The sequence below is a fragment of the Portunus trituberculatus genome, chromosome 46, assembly GCF_017591435.1.
Source record: "Portunus trituberculatus isolate SZX2019 chromosome 46, ASM1759143v1, whole genome shotgun sequence".
Classification (NCBI taxonomy): Eukaryota; Metazoa; Arthropoda; class Malacostraca; order Decapoda; family Portunidae; genus Portunus; species Portunus trituberculatus.
Window position 1 is genome coordinate 11,717,893 of NC_059300.1, and position 20,235 is coordinate 11,738,127.

The window sequence follows — 20,235 nt, forward strand, 5'->3', positions numbered from 1 at the left end:
TGTTATTATTATTATTATTATTATTATTATTATTATTATTATTATTATTATTATTATTATTATTATTATTATTATTATTACTATTATTATTATCTATTTATTCATTCATTTATTTTTTTTATTGTTTGTGTGTGTGTGTGTGTGTGTGTGTGTGTGTGTGTGTGTGTGTGTGTGTGTGTGTGTGTGTGTGTGTGTGTGTGTGTGTGTGTGTGTGTGTGTGTGTGTGTGTGTGTGTGTGTGTGTGTGTGTGTGTGTCCGCAGTTAGCTCATAGATACACCAGCCCCACACTGTTAGTAGTGACCAAGTACGTTATTCACGGTGCCACACGCCCCTGAAGCATCACTGCATTACCTACACTGTCAGCACACTACAGTCATAGGTGCAGGGACTCAAAATGTTCCGGATGTCCCCGTGTATCGTGCAGGCGACCCTTTCCCATCAAACAAGAAAGCAAGAAACCTGAGTGAATATGTTTAGATTTCTTAAATTATTTAGAGCTTTGCCTTATGGTGTAGATGGAACGGTGACAGTGACGCCGTACTAATACATAACACAAGGTACAAAGGTGAAGAAAGCGACCTCTATATATATAAGGGAAAGCTTATCACACTTGCCACACTTGCTCCATCACCAGATAGCACAACACAATGTCACCATGTGAGAGAGGCGCCGCGGCCCACGGCGTGTTCCTGATGTTGATGGGTGAGTCTCATGCACTTGGCGCGCTCTGAAGTAATGCCGAGTCTGAGACTTATTCAGTGAAAATGATACTGAATATATATATATATATATATATATATATATATATATATATATATATATATATATATATATATATATATATATATATATATATATATATATATATATATATATATATATATAAACAAATAAGTTTATATCTTCAGAACGGCAGATACACCAATGCATTAACTGTTTGTGCTCAAATCAGGAACTTAGTCTCTGTTCCATGCATGGTTCAGATCACGTGCTACACTCGCAGGTAACAAACAGCCACCTACGCCATTATGGTCTCTTCATAACGCAGCTCTTTGTCTCAGCAGGAAGCGTGGTCCTGGTAGCGGCGACGAGTGGAGCCTCTTCAATTGGTGAGTCAGACCGTGCAGAGGTGCGGAGATGTGTGCTTTCGTGTACATGCGTATGTATTTTGAAGCATATTGATGGCGGGTGACAGGTCAACACAACGACACAAGTCTGTTTGCTTCGCAGAGGTTGAGTGCCACAGCCCCTTCACAGAGGTGGGGGGCCGCTGCGTGCACCTCGACCACAGCGTATCCGGCACCTGGTTGGAAATGAGGCGGTTCTGCCAGATGCTTGGGGGAGACTTGATCAACCTCGAAGATGTACAGTTTTACGAAGACATTCTTACATACATACGAGTCTTGGGTGAGTAAACGACACGATCATTTGGAATCTGTGTGTGACTTTTTGACTCATAGTCTCGTAATACTGTCAGAATAGCTTTGGCCGTCACTGAGTTTATAAACTTTCCTCTAAAACATTCTCGGTATAATAAAGAATATATATATATATATATATATATATATATATATATATATATATATATATATATATATATATATATATATGTTCATTGTAATAACATGAATCATACATAATACGATTGTTTGTTTTTAGATCTGCCCAAAGTCCACTTTTGGATCGGCGCGTCTGATCTGGAGCAGGAAGGCCACTGGATGTGGACAGACAGGACGCCTGTCAAGATGGGCACGCCCTTCTGGGCCAATTATGGAGCCGACAATATACAGATGCCTGCAGGAGGAAAAGGACAAAACTGTGCTCTACTCGATGTGAATTTGCACTACTACTTCAATGATTACGAATGCGAGAGTTCCACAAAATGTGCAATCTGTGAAAAGATATACTGAAAACATTTACATTGTATATAATCGTGACATTTAATGTGTCAACAACTGAAAGGAAAAATTGCAGAAATATAATACCACTACCACAACCACCACTACCAAGGCAGCGACCAAAGTAGTACCAGAAGAGCACCACACACCACTGCTGTCACGCGGCACAGCAAAACACCAGCACAATGACTGGACTCGGGCTGCTGTCTTTCCTGGGTGAGTTCCATCTTAGGCGTTGATCGAAGGTCAGCCTTCTTGACAGATGTGCACAACTTTTCCCCGAGAGTAAGAGTAAAGGGGCTATCACACTGGCCTATGATACGCGGAACGCGGGCCATGGTTCTTGGTACGAAACCAGGAACACTATCACACACAAGCTGCCCGTGTTCTTGTTATGCTAGGCAAACAAGACAAAGCCTAATCAAAATAAACCAGAACAAAACCATGCTGCTTATATCTCAACCTTTGCTTTATCCTGGAACTGCATTTGCACTTCCTCTTGTTGAAGAAAAGCAAGTAAAAGAAACTTGAGAAGAACCGAGACGTGCGTGACGGCAACTTTAGAGTCAGGGGTGGTTGCCATGGGCCCAAACTATCGACATGATATATTTATATTTTACCTTTCTAAATTGATGAAATATTATTTAATATTCCGATATGAAAAATTTAGTCACGTTCTTTTTAGTTCAAATAAAAGGTTTTTATTACATATATCATGTTTACTTTTCCATTGGGATAGCATACGGAGAACCGGGATGGATATGAAGCCATCCCAACTTGGTTCCGCTAAACCCGGGCAAGTTCCAGCTATCTGGAGCGGATGTTCCTGGTTCCGCGTATCATAGGCCAGTGTGATAGGGCCTTAAGCTCTGCACGCAAAGAACAGCACTGTTTTGCCTCGACCACTGAGAACCGCGGCTATTTTCTCCTAAAGGTCTGCCCACACAAGAAAACATTGTTAGTAAATAAAGTTTGCAAACTGTCTCCAGGTCACAAACGAATGACGCCTTGGTGGTGCACTTCATAGATGGAGTGGGAGGTCGCTGAGTGCATCTTGAACTCAGCACCATGACACACTAGGGGAAAGTTTTTTTCAGGCTCTTGGGGTGACACGGTCAATCTTCCTAATATACAGTGACATCCTTTTGTACATTAAGAGCTTCATTAGGTCTTGGTGGTGCCATGAAGTCATTGCTCTCTCTCTCTCTCTCTCTCTCTCTCTCTCTCTCTCTCTCTCTCTCTCTCTCTCTCTCTCTCTCTCTCTCTCTCTCTCTCTCTCTCTCTCTCTCTCTCTCTCTCTCTCTCTCTCTCTCTCTCTCTCTCTCTCTCTCTCTCTCTCTCTCTCTCTCTCTCTCAATCACCTCTCAATCTCTCGCGTCGAGCAGTCTTCATTACATCACCTTTGAGTTTTACCTGGATGTCAGTTGCCATTGATGATAGAAGTGAGCGTTTAGAATCCCAACAAAGCCAGTTTGCCTGAGAGAAGTCTGTTTCTTTACTTTTAATAAACTGATTTTTATGTACCTACTTCATTACCGACTGTTAATAGCAAAGGGCAAGACTTTCCAAATACACCATGATGTTCCAATGTTGGATAATAATCAAGCATTATTACCTCTTTTATAACACAGACTCTTAAAAATAATGCATATAATCTAATAGCAGCAGGATGGCGTCGGAAAAAAAATATGGATGATACTCCCGGAGCGAGAATCCTTGTGTCACTCCAGGGAAGACGAGCCAGCGCACCGAAAACTCATGAACACTTTCCACCCTGTTCATAACACACAACGCTGTTAAGTACTATAACCGTAACTGACACCGTACACAGTCAATAAACCCCACGGCCAGGAAGGACCACACGAACCACTTCATCTACGCTGGTGCGTCCTTAATTAACTTCTATGCTACGATTATTCACTGCTGACCTCTGCTTGACAACACTGCAGTAGCACAGCACGTGTATTGAGGAGCACCTTTCTCTCTGTCTTACTACCAATGTGCTAACAAGTGCAGTGAGTATTTCATATCAGAAAACATGTTTGTTATGAGGTACACAATATTTGAAAAACTAGTGCAAGATTCCAGTATATTTGACAAGATTGATGAGTTTCTTACATGTCATTGTTGTGATTGGCTTACTTAGGGCATGGAAAGCTGTTATGTTCCGTTTACCTTTTACTTAGAGAATGTCTTTAAAATCTAAACAATAAACAACATAAATAACGAAAAATATACAATAAACCAATAATAAAGATTAAAAACAATAAATGCAAAGAACTGCTTATAAAAATTATGAAGAAATTATTTACGGGAACTCGGTTTTTTGTTTTTCGCATATAGCATGAAAGAAGGAATCCTCACAGGATGCGTCATTGAAATAATAATGCATCTCTGCATCAAGGAAGGCGCAGTTTTGAGCTGTTCCCCCATCCGGCGTTTGGTCATTGTTTTCTCCATAGTTGGCCCAAAACGGGGTGCCCATCCTGGTGGCAGACCCATCCATCCACATCCACAAGCCCTCAACTACATTGAGACGTCTCTGGCACCGATCCAAAAGCTCTTTTTCACATCTGCGAGAAAGCGAAAGAGAAAAACCGGGATAAAATAAATCCTGTCAACACCTAATTTTGTACAAGCATTGTTTATGTTTGTTTTTCATTGGTATGGTGACCTGCACTTCGTTATCATGTCATGGACCTTTCCTGACACCAGCCAACCAGAGGGAATGTAAAGCTGACAGGTATTGAACATTGGATCATTGCAGCTTACTTAAGTTTTCAAGGTACATGACCAGATCACTGTAGAACTGCACGTCTGAAAGATTGACCAGGTTACCTCCAATCAACTCGCAGAAATTTTGTAAACCAATCCATGTGCCGATGGTGATGAGTTCAATGCGCACACAGCGACCTCCCATCTCCGTAAAGATGTTCCCGCACTCCACCTCTGAAGTGCAGCGCCGAGTCATCATTAGTGCTGCCCTGAACACACACACACACACACACACACACACACACACACACACACACACACACACACACACACACACACACACACACACACATATATATATATATATATATATATATATATATATATATATATATATATATATATATATATATATATATATATATATATATATACGGAGAACGTTATTCCTGTGTTCACCCTGTTCTGACCACCACCAACACCAACGCCAACCCCACCACCACTACAGCAGCACCGACGAAAGAGGCACCAGATACCAGTGCTGTCACGCGGCACAGCAGAACACCAGCACAATGACTGGCTTCAGGCTGCTGTCTTTCCTGGGTGAGTCCCATCTTAACATTTGCTGGAAGGTCAGCCTTCTTGACAGACGTGCACAACTTTTCCCCGAGAGTAAGAATAAGTCCTGCACGCAAAGAACAACACTGTTTTGCCTCGACCAAGGCGCAACGCGGCTTTTTCGCCCTGACGCGCCTCCGTTTCCGCAGGAACCCTGGCCGTGGTAGCGGCGACCCACGTCAAGCCAGGAACTCGTGAGTGTGTGTGTGTGTGTGTGTGTGTGTGTGTGTGTGTGTGTGTGTGTGTGTATATATATATATATATATATATATATATATATATATATATATATATATATATATATATATATATATATATATATATATATACACACACACACACACACACACACACACACACACACACACACACACACACACACACACACTCACGAGTTCCTGGCTTGACGTGGGTCGCCGCTACCACGGCCAGGGTTCCTGCGGAAACAGAGGCGCGTCAGGGCGAAAAAGCCGCGTTGCGCCTTGGTCGAGGCAAAACAGTGTTGTTCTTTGCGTGCAGGACTTATTCTTACTCTCGGGGAAAAGTTGTGCACGTCTGTCAAGAAGGCTGACCTTCCAGCAAATGTTAAGATGGGACTAACCCAGGAAAGACAGCAGCCTGAAGCCAGTCATTGTGCTGGTGTTCTGCTGTGCCGCGTGACAGCACTGGTATCTGGTGCCTCTTTCGTCGGTGCTGCTGTAGTGGTGGTGGGGTTGGCGTTGGTGTTGGTGGTGGTCAGAACAGGATGAACACAGGAATAACGTTCTCCGTAACCACATACATCATTTTATACTATGGACATTTCACACTTTGACCTCTTGTCTTCAAAAAACTTTTTCAGTAATCAGTTTTATCACCTCAGTGTGTCACTCACAACACTATTTCTCATAAGTACAAATGATATCTGGTTCAAGTTGTGAAAGACACTGTCTCGAAGCAAACAGATACGTGTGTGTGTGTGTGTGTGTGTGTGTGTGTGTGTGTGTGTGTGTGTGTGTGTGTGTGTGTGTGTGTGTGTGTGTGTGTGTGTGTGTGTGTGTGTGTGTGTGGAGGCTTCTTCTCTGTAGGGAACTTTAACCACTTCAGTACCGTGACGCGTTTTCATATTCATTCTGTTTCCTATTTGGTGATTTTATAGTTCCAGAAACTTATGTGGGAAAAACAATAGTGAATATTTTGGTCAGTAATCTTCTGACCTCCATGTAACATTCCTAATGTCAAAAAAACCCCGTCTAAATCGTAACCCAAATTCATATTAAAACGCGTCCTAGAATTGAAGGAATTAAGCAAGGAAGGTGTTAACACCAGTACAGTACGGGCAGTATCTATTTATTCTTTGTTCCATCTATGAAAACCCAACCCCATCTTTAAGCCGTGAAATGTATTCAAGTAGCCGATTCAGAGTCTTTGTCACTCTTAAGCTAAAGCTTATAGTTTCTAAAATTTCATGAACTATGGTGAGCCGTAACTTCAAGTGAATACTTACCAAAAAGGATCGTCTGTACGGAATCTTACATTATCCTGCTTCTCTACACTTTCTTTTGCAACGAAAGATTCCGGTAACAAAAGTAACAAAAAACAAAAAAATATTGACATGCAGCACAACGGAAGATCAGCACAATGACTGGCTTTGAGCTACTGCCTCTCCTGGGTAGGTCTCCTCCCATCCTATCTTCTACAGGAAGGTCATGAGAAGTGGAGTTACACCTGGCAGCGTTGGACGTATATTTAATGAATAGATGATACAGAAAGTACTCGCTTCAGAACATAATTCTGATCTGCCCTACTGCCTTTTGCCTCTTCATGGGGATGTCAGTCTCTATTCGTATGCTGTAGATCTAAAGAAATAGAAGGATATATATATATATATATATATATATATATATATATATATATATATATATATATATATATATATATATATATTCCTTTTGTTTATTTCCTTACGTATTTATCTAGTTATCTCTTAATTTATCAGCCCGTTAAATAGCTTTAGCCAGCTGCTTGAAGTCAGTGCTGGAACTAAAAACCAAAATGGCAACGTATATTCTATAGTAATCATACACAATATAATATCAAATACAAATTTTGTAGGACACGAAAACTTCCTTGTAGTGTATTAAGGATGTGATTGTCTTGAACAAAGGTCAACGAGAACACTTCTGATATCCAAATGAAGTCTGTGCCCGAGTCAAGAAGTAAATGGAAATCTTATCCATTTTATTCCTTACGATGCCTTTAATACAAAGTATTACACCTTATTGAACAAAAGTAGAATCCAAAGTAAGCTGGTTAGCACATTACACATCAATACACTGATAACATTCATACAGGTCTGTGCATTATATACTTCCCTTTGAACATCACACAATATGTTGACTGTGATCTAAATATTCTTCATTATATTTCCTCGTTACTTCTCACAAATCGGACTTACATCTGTGTTTGAACAAATAAAATCATTGAAATAGTAATGAAAGTTTACATCAAGCATAACACAGTTCTGTTTCTCTCCTCCAGTAGGCATTTGATAATTATTATCGCCATAGTTAGCCCAAAAAGGAGTGCCCATCCTGACTGGCGTCCCATCTGTCCACATCCAGACGTCCTCCGTCGCTTCGTCCGTAGCACCGATCCAAAAACTAGCGTGTGGCAAATCTGCGGTGGTATAAAAAGAAAGCCCTGCATTTTCTTTTTTCGAGTGGTTTGGTCAAGTGTCCTTCATGATGCATATCAACAAAATAAGAGGTCACATAAGCTGACAATGACCTCATCACATCGGTGAAACTTACGTAAGCTTTCAATGTACAAAAGGATGTCACCGTAGAATTGCAGATCAGAAAGATTGACCAGGTCACCGCCAAGTTGCTGACAAAACTTCCGCATATTTTGCCACGTGCCGGTTTTGGAGACATCAATATGCACGCAGCGACCACTAATCTCCGTGAAGGGACTGTGGCACTTGGTATCTGAAGCACCACCACCATTATTAGAGTACCGCTAGTGCTCCGCTGCCCACCCTTCCCTCACAAGGAAATGATTTGATGACTTGCTACTGAACAACTTGAGAATCACTAATACACAATCAATGGTGTATAAATTGTCGAAACCAAGTGTGCATGTGCAAATCTTTCTACTTCCCATACACACATACACACACTGTCAGTTTCTATTAGTCTTACATTCATCAGAATTACTCAACATACATACTAAGCTGATAATCACACAAGGCAACCTAGACAAAGCACCAAACACACACACACACACACACACACACACACACACACACACACACACTATATTTACTTGCTGGCTTGATGTTCGTCGCCGCCACCACGGCCAGGATTCCTGCGGAAACAGAGGCGCGTTAGGGCAAAAGAGCCGTGGTGCGGCGTGGCCGAGGCAAAACAGTGCTATTCTTTGCGTGCAGGGCTTACTCTTACTCTCGGGGAAAAGTTGTGCAGGTTTGTCAAGAAAACTGACCTTCCATCAACGCCTAAGATGGGACTCACCCACTAAAGACAGCAGCCTGAAGCCAGTCATTGTGCTGGTGTTCTGCTGTGCCGCGTGACTGTACTGGTATCTGGTGCCTCTTTTATCGGTGCTGCTTTAGTGGTGGTGGCGTTGGTGTTGGCGTTGGTGGTTGTCAGAACAGGATGGACACAGGAATAACATTCTCCGTAACCACATACCCCATTATATACTATGGACATTTCACACTTTGACCTCTTGTCTTCAAAAAACTGTTTCTGTAATCAATTTTATCACCTCAGTGTGTCACTCACAACAAACTATTTCTCATGGTGAGCGGAAATTATATCACGTTCCACTTTTGAAAGATATTCTCTCAGGTGAGTGTGTGTGTGTGTGTGTGTGTGTGTGTGTGTGTGTGTGTGTGTGTGTGTGTGTGTGTGTGTGTGTGTGTGTGTGTGTGTGTTGTGTATTACTGTCTCCACTAATCTACATACTATGGCTGTGAGGCTAATGGATTCATAGTTCCTTGAGAGTGTTACATCGCTTTTAAGTGTAGGGCTAACTTCCGGTCTCTTGGAACCTTACTAGAGATTGGTGACTTGTGATTTAGTGAAGAGCACTGACAGAGGTATGCAAATTTGCCGACTACTACGCATTTCAGTGAAAGTGAGTCACTGTTTTTCGCGAATATCTTTCAAACTAATGAATTGATCGGAATGGTACTTTGACACTGTGTACAAGACACCTTCCGCTAATTTTTGGTCATACTAACCATTGTCAAATGGTGTTAGTAAAAGCGTTTACTCTTGACGTTTAAAGCCGAAGTCACATGAGTCGCCAGAACTAACGTACACAATCGAACGTGGAGGGGGGAAGATAGCGGGAGAGTGGGAGGAGGAGAGGGGGGAACGAGCGGGAGAGAGAGGAACGTAGGGAGGATTGGGATGGGGGATTGTAGACGTTCGTATGGAGAGGTTGGCGAGGCTCGGCAACACCGTATATCTCAAGAGTTAACGCTTTAACTAACATCATTTGGCATTGCTTAGTATGACCAAAAATTAGCGGAAGGTGTCTAGTACACAGTGTCAAAGTACCATTCCGATCAATTCATTAGTTTGAAAGATATTCGCGAAAAACAATGACTCACTCTCCGTGAAATGCATAGTAGTTTCTTTCAATACACGTGGTGCTGTACAATCTGGTCCCAGTTTTATTACTCTTCATTTTGCCAATTATCTGAATTATTTCGTCTTTCCGGGAGTCACAGTCATTTAAAAGAGTTATGTTAGGAAGCGTGGAGGCCAGTTCATGCCCTTTGTGAGTTGTTTCTGCGGCAAAAACCCAAAGTCATCAAAGTAATCATTTAGTGCAGCATTTCGGATCAAAGTAATCATTCAGTGCAGCATTTCGGATCAAAGTAATCATTTAGTGCAGCATTTCGGATCAAAGTAATCATTTAGTACAGCATTGGGGATCTCTTCGGTGGTAAGACAACATTTACTGAAGCGGATCGGGCTTATGTGATGTCATTTTTTATTCTTCATGTCACAATAAAATTCCTTTGGGTTTGGGTATAGTGACGCCTCCAGCATATATCTCCAGGATTTTCTTAATTTGTTTAATGACCTTCTTTGCTTTGTCATACTCAATTTCATAGGTTTTATTTATTTATTTATTTATTTACTTATTTATGTATTTACGGTACACACGATTTTTCTGCGTCAGTCGCAAGTCAACGTTGTTATTGCACAATTTGGGTTTGTTCTTGTTGTTGGCCATTAGAACAGAGGGCCTAACGGCATTGTCCAAAATGTAAGTAAATTTATCCTATGATTCTTCTATGCTGCTCCTGCGTAACTCAGCGTTGTAGCCTGTGTCTGCTAGGACTGCTCTGAGACCCTCTTAGTTGCTAACAACGTCTTTGAAGGTTGTATAAGGAGAAGAAAAGAAGAAGAAGAAGAAGAAGAAGAAGAAGAAGAAGAAGAAGAAAAAAGAAGAAGAAGAAGAAGAAGAAGAAGAAGAAGAAGAAGAAGAAGAAGAAGAAGAAGAAGAAGAAGAAGAAGAAGAAGAAGAAGAAGAAGAAGAAGAAGAAGAAGAAGAAGAAGAAGAAGATAATGATGATGATGATGATGATGATGTTGAGGAGGAGGAGGAGGAGGAGGAGGAGGAGGAGGAGGAGGAGGAGGAGGAGGAGGAGGAGGAGGAGGAGGAGGAGGAGGAGGAGGAGGAGGAAGAAGAAGAGGAAGAGGAAGAGGATGAGGAGGAGGAGGAGGAGGAGGAGGAGGAGGAGGAAGAAAAGAAGGAGATGAGGAGATGAGGATGAAAGAAGAAATATAAATAATATAAGTAGTAGTAGTAGTAGTAGTAGTAGTAGTAGTAGTATAGTAGTAGCAGCAGCAGTTGTTATTGTTGTTGTTGTTGTTAATGTTGATGATGTAGAATGAATAGTGGATGCAAACTAATGACGCCTAGTGCTGTACATCACAGGTGGAGTGGGAGGTCACTGTGTGCATCTTGAACTGAACACCATGAAACGATAAAGTAAAGTTTTGTCATGTCCTTTCGGGTGACCCGGTCAGTCTTTGTAATATACAATCATACAGTGACGTCACTTTGTACATTGAGAGCTTCAGTGAGTCTTGTTGATATGGTGTCATTAGCTTGCAGTGCAGCTGCTCTCTTCATGATTAGTTTTTCATGTATGGGAAAAGTCATTGTCATGGTAACGGCATAAAAATTGGTGATAGTTTGAAAACTGTGCGTGTGAAATGGTTCGTGTACGATAACAGTTCATAAATAAAAGTTAATAAAACACTTGGAATACTTTAAAACATTTATTACTACAGTATTTATGTAATATAAATAAATCATATTCTGGTTTTTTTCCTGATTCATAAATATACACACACACACACACACACACACACACACACATATATATATATATATATATATATATATATATATATATATATATATATATATATATATATATATATATATATATATATATATATATATATATATATATATATATATATATATATATATATATATATATATATATATATATATATATATATATATATATATATATATATGTCCTACTACCAATGTGCTAACAAGTGCAGTATTTCATATTAGAGAAATGTTTGTTATCAAGTACACAACATTTAAAAAACTGATACAAGATTCCAGGATATTTGACAAGCTTGATGAGTTTCTTACATGTCGTTGTTGTGCTTGGCTTACCTAGGGCATGGAAAGCTACATGTTCCGTTTACTTGCTACCTACAGAATGCCTTTAAAAACTAAACAATAAGGATGCATAAATAACGAACAATATAAAATGAATAGATAGTGAAAATAAAAACAATGCATCAGTTAGATACACAAACAACTACTTTATTGAAATTAGGAGGGAATGATTTACGGCGCCTGTGCGACGCTGCAAGACAATGTTACTTTGCTTTCCTACTTCTCGCATATAGGGAAGATATATGTCTTTTCACACGCAGCGTCATTAAAATAGTAATGCAGATTTGTATCAAGGATGGCACAATTCTGATCTGTTCCCCCAGTTGGCATCTGGTCATTGTTTACTCCATAGTTGGCCCAAAACGGGGTGCCCATCCTGGTGGCAGACCCATCCGTCCACACCCAAGTGCCTTCATTTGCTATGTCCGTGGCACCGATCCAAAAGTGCATTTTTCCCATATCTACGACAGAATGAAATAGTAATATTCAAAATTAATAATGTGTCATAAGCCATTTTCATAACGCAATCATTGACTCACATGTTTTTTTTTCCCATTCATCAGAGTTATTGTGACGTGAAGCCATATAATGTTTTCATATCGTCAACCATTTCTGACGTAATAGTGGAGTATGCAATGACGCATTCAGCCATTACAACTTACGTATGCTTTCAAGGTACAGGATGAGATCACTGTAGAACTGCACGTCTGCAAGATTGACCAGTTCACCACCCAGACCGTGACAGAAATTTCGCGAATCGTGCCACGAGCCGCTGTTGCTGAGTTCAACGTGCACACAGCGGCCTCCTACCTCTGTGAAGGCGCCCTCGCACTCCACTTCTGAAGTGCACCGCCAAGGCGTCATTAGTACTGCCCTGAAAACACACACACACACACACACACACACACACACACACCGAAGATCGGTCTATGAGCTCTGAGCTCGCTCCGTAATGGGGAAGACTGGCTGGGTGACCAGCAGACGACCGAGGTGAATCACACACACACACACACAAACACACCGCGTAGTGTAGTGGTTAGCACGCTCGACTCACAATCGAGAGGACCCGGGTTCGAGTCCCGGGAAGCGGCGAGACAAATGGGCAAGCCTCTTAATGTGTGGCCCCTGTTCACCTAGCAGTAAATAGGTACAGGATGTAACTCAAGGGATTGCGGCCTCGCTTTCCTGGTGAGTGGAGTGTGTGATGTGGTCTCAGTCCTACCCAAAGACCGGTCTATGAGCTCTGATCTCGCTCCGTAATGGGGAAGACTGGCTGTGTGACCAGCAGACGACCGAGGTGAATTACACACACAGACATACGCGCGCACACACACACACACACACACACACACACACACACACACACACACACACACACACACACACACACACACACACACACACACACACACACACACACTCACGAGTTCCTGGCTTGACGTCCGTCGCCGCCACCACGGCCAGGGTTCCTGCGGAAACAGAGGCGCGTTAGGGCGAAGAGCCGCGGTGCGCCTTGGTCGAGGCAAAACAGTGTTGTTCTTTGCGTGCAGGGCTTACTCTTACTCTCTTACTCTTACTCTCGGGGAAAAATTGTGCACGTCTGTCAGGAGGCTGACCTTCGATCAACGCCTAAGATGGGACTCACCCAGGAAAGACAGCAGCCTGAAGCCAGTCATTGTGCTGGTGTTCTGCTGTGCCGCGTGACAGCACTGGTGTGTGGTGCTTGTGTGTTGCTAGTTTTGTAGCTGACGCTGTGTTAGTGGTGGTGATCAGAGCAGGAGGGACACAGGAATAACGTTCTCCGTAACCACAAACACCATTATATACCTATGGACACTCCACTGTTCGACTTTTTCTTTTTGAAAACTATTCCTGTTTCGGTTTTTACACCTCAGTGTGTCACGCACAACAAACTGTTTCTCACGGTGCGCGGAAATACGGCCATGTTCCACTTATGAAAAGTTATGGTCTCGAAGCAAGTACACACACACACACACACACACACACACACACACACACACACACACACACACACACACACACACACACACACACACACACACACACACACACACACACACACACACACATATATATATATATATATATATATATATATATATATATATATATATATATATATATATATATATATATATATATATATATATATATATATATATATATATATATATATATATATATATATATATATATATATATATATATATATATATATAGTTTTATGTGCGGAATCTTACATTGCAGAAGAAAGTTTAGACGCACGAGACTGAAGGAATTCCTTTATTCTTGGCTTCGTTATAGGATGACACAGTCTTCAAAGTCAGGTGCATTCAAGAAGCTGATATCCAAAGTCATTTTTTTCTCTCTAGTCAAAACTGTAGTTAGTAAATATCTTGAAAAATGACCAGCCGTAAATTGATGTGAATTTTTGGCAGAAAAATAAAAAAAGAAACCACTCAGTTGTGAATCTTACGTTATATCGTGCGTTAACAAACACTCTTACAACATAACATTATAAAGACAAAAGTAACTGTCACGCGGCACAGCTACAATGACTGGCTTCGGGCTGTTGTCTTTCCTGGATGAGTCCCATCTTAAGCGTTGATCGAAGGTCAGCCATACTGACAGACGTGCACAGTTTTTCCTCGAGAGTAAGAGTAAGCCCTGCACGCAAAGAACAGCACTGTTTTGCCTCGACCACTGAGAACCGCGGATGTTTTGCCCTAAAGGTCTGTCCACACAAGAAAACATTGTTTAGAAACAATGATTCCAAATTCTTTAGTTTGCAAAGACTTTGCATGCTGCTTCGAAGTTATTTTCAGAAGAAAAAAAAATCAAAACGTTTCCAGAATCTTTTAAAAAAAATTATCTCCTAACTGTTGCCAAGCTGATTCTATAGGATTACCGAAGTCCTAAAGACTCGCAAATTCTTACAAAACTCTTCAAAATGCTTCCAAACTGTTTTCATATTATTTCAAAAAGGTTCCCAAAACGTTTTCATAATGTTTTCCAACTGTTTCCGAACTGTTTCTAAATAATGTGTCCTAATATAGATAAACACTAACGCACCTGTTTTCTCAGGAACTCTTCTCGTAGTGTTGGTGACAGCGTTGAACTCAGGTGTGTGTGTGTGTGTGTGTGTGTGTGTGTGTGTGTGTGTGTGTGTGTGTGTGTGTGTGTGTGTGTGTGTGTGTGTGTGTGTGTGTGTGTGTGTGTGTGTGTGTGTGTGTGTGTGTGTGTGTGTGTGTGTGTGTGTGTGTGTGTGTGTGTGTGTGTGTGTGTGTGTGTGTGTGTGTGTGTGCGTGCTCGCGCAGGGCGACACTAATGACGGCTTTATGCTCTACTTCAGATCTGGAAAGCCATTTGTGGTGACCTGGTCGGTCATTCTGATTTACAATGATCCGATGGTGTCGTTCAGTACATTTGTTTTCTCCTTTACATATTGTCCATAAAAATCGTTCATATCTTAATAACTATAAATGAAAAAAAAGTATATGATACAATAACTGTACAAGAAAAACATTTATGGCAAGACAACAATTACCAACGCTATCACTCCATTCATTCTAAGATTTACCTACGCAGCGTTTCTGCACTGGTGCCACTGGAGGCATCTGGGTGTGGACGGATGAATCGGCCGTTCTGGGTATCCCTTTCTGCACTAACTATGGAGCTGACAACAATCAAATGCCTACAAGGAGAACAACAAAACTTCATGAACTCTTGCATTACTATTTAAGTGACTAACACTGTTTAAAACTAATTACATAATTCCACATGAAAGAAAAAAGAAAGTCATATAATCTTATAGAGACATTTGTCGAAATATTTGTTTATATAGATTTATGAGGGAAATTCATCACCTGTTCTTACTTTTACTTTTTATGTGCTTGTAAGAGATTCCATGTGCTGAAGTGAAAAGCACCATTTCTCCTATTGTATTTCAATAACTCCTATACAAACTTCAGCAATGAGATGTGAAAAGCAAAAAAGAACAGACAGTAGACACTTGCCGAAACTGTAATTACTCAGAAGACTTACACGCACAGACAGGCAGATGCTGAGAATTAGCCTCTGACTCATTCTGTGTCTCAAAACTCAAGAGAACAGCCATAAGTCACAGCCTTGATGATAATCCTCTCCTCACTCCGTACAACATACACCTTACACACCTGAGTACCTTTTCTATTCAACAATCAAACAAAAACATTTATCGTCAGAGTCCCTAGCTACGGAGGGGACCAGAAATGTTCCCAAGTCGGACTGTTATAAGTTATTGACCGAATGTTTTAATCGCGCCGCAACTTTTCTACATTAGCTTCGGCAAAAATTGCAGCCATGGGTCTAGTTTTTCAGTATGTGGAACATCACCTCTCCTCAATTAGACTACATCTATTTCCTCGCTGAAATACACGGGTCTCAATCAGTAATCTCTACTCTGTCCTCTCTTACTTTCTCTATCATCATTTTCAATCACACTACTGCGTCTATGCGCACAACGACCTACTTGCCCTCGTTCCGCCACTCTTCAGGTGTCAGAATCTTCGACCATCTGACTTATTAAAGTTAGTGTCATTCTAATTTCACACGCGTTGCATTCTTCTTAGCTACTTCCTTCTTTAAAAAATCTGACTATTTAATTTTTCAGAAACTTACCATTCATAACATGATGCACGTCACTAAAACACAAGCATAAGCTGAGCCAAAGAATTACAGCAACATCACAACACAGAGTGCTAAACAAGCGTGGACTTCTTAGAATCCTTCCCGGGGCGAATTGCACACAAAAACATGCTATCGCAAGACTACAGTACGTACCTATTGTAGTATACTATATCTTATGGAAACACTGTGAGGCATCGATAGATGTTTTTATCATATACAATCATACAGAGTACACATGCACACTTATATCGTGTAAACACGCGCACACACACACACACACACACACACACACACACACACACACACACACACACACACACACACACGAATATATATATATATATATATATATATATATATATATATATATATATATATATATATATATATATATATATATATATATATATATATATATACACACACACACACACACACACACACACACACACACACACACACAGAAATCCATTTGTTTAGTTATTTATATTTTTTTCGCTCATTCATCTATTCCTGTTTCAATCCATGAGTCATTTGTCCAGCTACTGGCTAGCTATTAGAAGTTGGTGATGCAACTATAGAGCACAATCACAATGTGTATTATTTGTAGAAAATCATATACAATATCATCTCAATAACAAATTATGTATGACAAAAAACTTCCTTGTAGTGAATTAAGGATGTGATTGTCTTGAACAAAGGTCAACGAGAACACTTCTGATATCCAAATGAAGTCTGTGCCCGAGTCAAAAAGTAAATGGAAATCTTATTCCTTACGATGCCTTTAATACAAAGTATTACACCTTATTGAACAAAAGTAGAATCCAAAGTAAACTGGTTTGCACATTACACATCAATACACTGATAACATTCGGACAACTCTGTGCATTACATACCTCCCTTTGAACTTTGCATAGCATGTTTGTGATAAGAAATGTTATTCATATATATATGAAAGTTACATTTTCTGGTATTACTTCTCACAAAGTGGACTTATATCTAATTTTGAACAAGAAAAATCATTGAAATAATAATGCATGTTTACATCGAGCATGGCACAGTTTTGACTATCTCCTCCATCAGGCATTTGGCTATTATTATCGCCAAAGTTAGCCCAAAAAGGAGTGCCCATCCTGACTGGCGTCCCATCTGTCCACATCCAGACGTCCTCCGTCGCTTCGTCCGTGGCACCGATCCACAAATGAGCGTGTGGCAAATCTGCGTGGTATAAAATGAAAGCCCTGCATTTTGTTTTCATGGCAAAAATCTTTTTTTTTTTTTCGAGTTGTTTGGTCAAGTGTCCTTCATGATGCATATCAACAAAATAAGAGGTCACATAAGCTGACAATGACCTCATCACATCGGTGAAACTTACGTAAGCTTTCAATGTACAAAAGGATGTCACCGTAGAATTGCAGATCAGAAAGATTGACCAGGTCACCGCCAAGTTGCTGACAAAACTTCCGCATATTTTGCCACGTGCCGGTTTTGGAGACATCAATATGCACGCAGCGACCACTAATCTCCGTGAAGGGACTGTGGCACTTGGTATCTGAAGCACCACCACCATTATTAGAGTACCGCTAGTGCTCCGCTGCCCACCCTTCCCTCACAAGGAAATGGTTTCATGACTTGCTACTAAACCATTCGAGAATCACCAACACACACACACACACACACACACACACACACACACACACACACACACACACACAGTAGAAAGCGGAGTGCCGGAAGGGTTAGTATTAGCACCAATACTTTTCCTCATATATATAAACGACATGCCAGAAGGAGTGAACAGCTACATAAATATGTTTGCGGATGATACGAAACTGTGCAGAGTTATAGAGCAAAAATAGGATTGTGAAATACTGCAGGAAGACCTAAATAAGATCTGGGAATGGAGTAAAACATGGGAAATGGAATTCAATGTATACAAGAGCCATGTCATGGAAATGGGAAAGAGTGAAAGACGGGCCGTGGGAATCTATATGATGGGAGATGGAGTAGAACTGGAGAAAGTAAAAAAAGGAAAAGGATTTGGGAGTGACGATGGAAGAAAATAATCAACCGGTAAGCCATATTGATAACATTTTCAGAGAGACATATAATTTGTTAAGAAATATTGGAGTAGCATTTCACTACATGGACAAAGAAATGATGAAGAAATTTATAAGTACTATAATAAGACCCAAAAGAAACACATAAGGAAGTTGGAGAGACTACAAAATATGGGTACAAGAATGGTTCCAGAATTTGAAGGGATGACATATGAGTAGGGACTAAAGGCTATGGATCTACCAACCCTGGAACAGAGAAGGGAGAGAGGGGATCTGATACAAATTTATAAATTGATCAACGGAATGGAGCAAGTGGATAATGAGAAACTGATCCTGAGAGAAGAATATGACATTCGAAGAACAAGATCGCTTAGTAAAAAGCTGAGAAAGGAAAGATGTCTGAGAGATGTTAAAAATATAGTTTCCCACAAAGATGTGTTGATACGTAGAACAGTTTGAGTGAAGAAGTGGTGTCAGCAACGAGTGTACATAGTTTTCAAGAAAACTGGATAAGTGTAGATATGGAGACGGGGTCACACGAGCATAAAGCCTAGGCCCTGTAAAACTACAACTAGGTAAATACAACTAGGTAAATACACACACACACACACACACACACATACTATATTTACTTGCTGGCTTGATATCCGTCGCCGCCACCACGGCCAGGGTTCCTGCGGAAACAGAGGGGCGTTAGAGCGAAAGAGCCGTGCTGGGACGTGGCCGAGGCAAAACAGTGCTATTCTTTGCGTGCAGGGCTTACTCTTACTCTCGGGGAAAAGTTGTGCACGTCTGTCAAGGAGGCTGACCTTCCAGCAAATGTTAAGATGGGACTCACCCAGGAAAGACAGCAGCCTGAAGCCAGTCATTGTGCTGGTGTTCTGCTGTGCCGCGTGACAGCACTGGTGTGTGGTGCTTGTCTGGTGCTTCTTTTGTTGCCCCCGCAGTTGTAGTGGCGGCGCTGACGGTGATGGTGTTCAATACAGAAAGGACACAAGAAAAAGGTTCTCCGTAACCACATACACCATTATATACTATGGACATTTCACACTTTGACCTCTTGTCTTCAAAAAACTGTTTCAGTAATCAGTTTTATCACCTCAGTGTGTCAATCACAACAAACTATTTCTCATGATAATTACAAATGATATCTGGTTCAATTTGTGAAAGACACTGTCTCGAAGCAAACAGATACGTGTGTGTGTGTGTGTGTGTGTGTGTGTGTGTGTGTGTGTGTGTACTTGCTTCGAGACCATAACTTTTTCATAAGTGGAACATGGCCGTATTTCCGCGCACCGTGAGAAACAGTTTGTTGTGCGTGACACACTGAGGTGTAAAAACCGAAACAGGAATAGTTTTCAAAAAGAAAAAGTCGAACAGTGGAGTGTCCATAGGTATATAATGGTGTTTGTGGTTACGGAGAACGTTATTCCTGTGTCCCTCCTGCTCTGACCACCACCACTAACACAGCGTCAGCTACAAAACTAGCAACACACAAGCACCACACACCAGTGCTGTCACG

At 40.9% G+C, this 20,235-nt stretch overlaps 6 protein-coding genes across 10 annotated transcripts in view; 1 reads left to right on the forward strand and 5 right to left on the reverse strand.

The window, feature by feature from the left end:
* LOC123520305 (ankyrin repeat and KH domain-containing protein mask-like) overlaps positions 1–20,235 on the reverse strand; it is a 228,090-nt gene that overhangs the window by 197,802 nt on the left and 10,053 nt on the right. The gene's annotated exons all lie outside the window — the stretch shown is intronic.
* Positions 595–20,235, forward strand: part of LOC123519711 — a 21,431-nt gene continuing 1,790 nt past the window's right edge. Inside the window, exons 1-11 of the mRNA XM_045281213.1 lie at positions 595–703; positions 1,063–1,110; positions 1,232–1,408; positions 1,661–1,908; positions 3,731–3,782; positions 5,382–5,426; positions 5,752–5,900; positions 12,317–12,370; positions 12,646–12,778; positions 19,470–19,618; positions 20,226–20,235. The exon at positions 20,226–20,235 is cut by the window's right edge and continues 54 nt beyond it. Coding sequence (XP_045137148.1) covers positions 649–703; positions 1,063–1,110; positions 1,232–1,408; positions 1,661–1,908; positions 3,731–3,782; positions 5,382–5,426; positions 5,752–5,900; positions 12,317–12,370; positions 12,646–12,778; positions 19,470–19,618; positions 20,226–20,235 — 1,120 coding nt within the window. The 5' untranslated portion in view covers positions 595–648. The remainder of the gene's footprint in view (positions 704–1,062; positions 1,111–1,231; positions 1,409–1,660; positions 1,909–3,730; positions 3,783–5,381; positions 5,427–5,751; positions 5,901–12,316; positions 12,371–12,645; positions 12,779–19,469; positions 19,619–20,225) is intronic.
* LOC123520306 (hepatic lectin-like) lies at positions 3,977–6,260 on the reverse strand. Its single transcript, XM_045282507.1, is given in 5 exon segments — positions 3,977–4,432; positions 4,435–4,472; positions 4,672–4,848; positions 5,625–5,669; positions 5,834–6,260. Coding segments are annotated over 5 exon segments (663 nt in total). The 5' UTR covers positions 6,012–6,260; the 3' UTR covers positions 3,977–4,207.
* On the reverse strand, positions 7,436–8,913 carry LOC123520310 (C-type lectin domain family 7 member A-like). Its single transcript, XM_045282512.1, has 4 exons — positions 8,745–8,913; positions 8,539–8,580; positions 8,025–8,201; positions 7,436–7,890 (listed from the first exon to the last, which is right to left on the reverse strand). The coding sequence occupies exons 1-4, from the start codon at positions 8,773–8,775 to the stop codon at positions 7,646–7,648; spliced, it is 495 nt and encodes a 164-aa protein (XP_045138447.1). The 5' UTR covers positions 8,776–8,913; the 3' UTR covers positions 7,436–7,645.
* Positions 11,813–13,928, reverse strand: LOC123520309 (perlucin-like protein). The gene is made up of 4 exons (XM_045282511.1): positions 13,610–13,928; positions 13,389–13,433; positions 12,627–12,803; positions 11,813–12,425 (listed from the first exon to the last, which is right to left on the reverse strand). Exons 1-4 carry the CDS (start codon positions 13,638–13,640, stop codon positions 12,181–12,183), a joined length of 498 nt encoding a protein of 165 aa, XP_045138446.1. The 5' UTR covers positions 13,641–13,928; the 3' UTR covers positions 11,813–12,180.
* Positions 17,237–19,753, reverse strand: LOC123520308 (C-type lectin domain family 17, member A-like). Of its 2 annotated transcripts, none has more exons than XM_045282509.1 (4): positions 19,552–19,753; positions 19,337–19,387; positions 18,029–18,205; positions 17,237–17,871 (listed from the first exon to the last, which is right to left on the reverse strand). In XM_045282509.1, exons 1-4 carry the CDS (start codon positions 19,580–19,582, stop codon positions 17,627–17,629), a joined length of 504 nt encoding a protein of 167 aa, XP_045138444.1. In that variant the 5' UTR covers positions 19,583–19,753; the 3' UTR covers positions 17,237–17,626. The 2 variants fall into 2 exon arrangements, with proteins under 2 accessions (XP_045138444.1, XP_045138445.1); XM_045282510.1 differs by having other exon boundaries at positions 19,346–19,387; positions 19,552–19,743.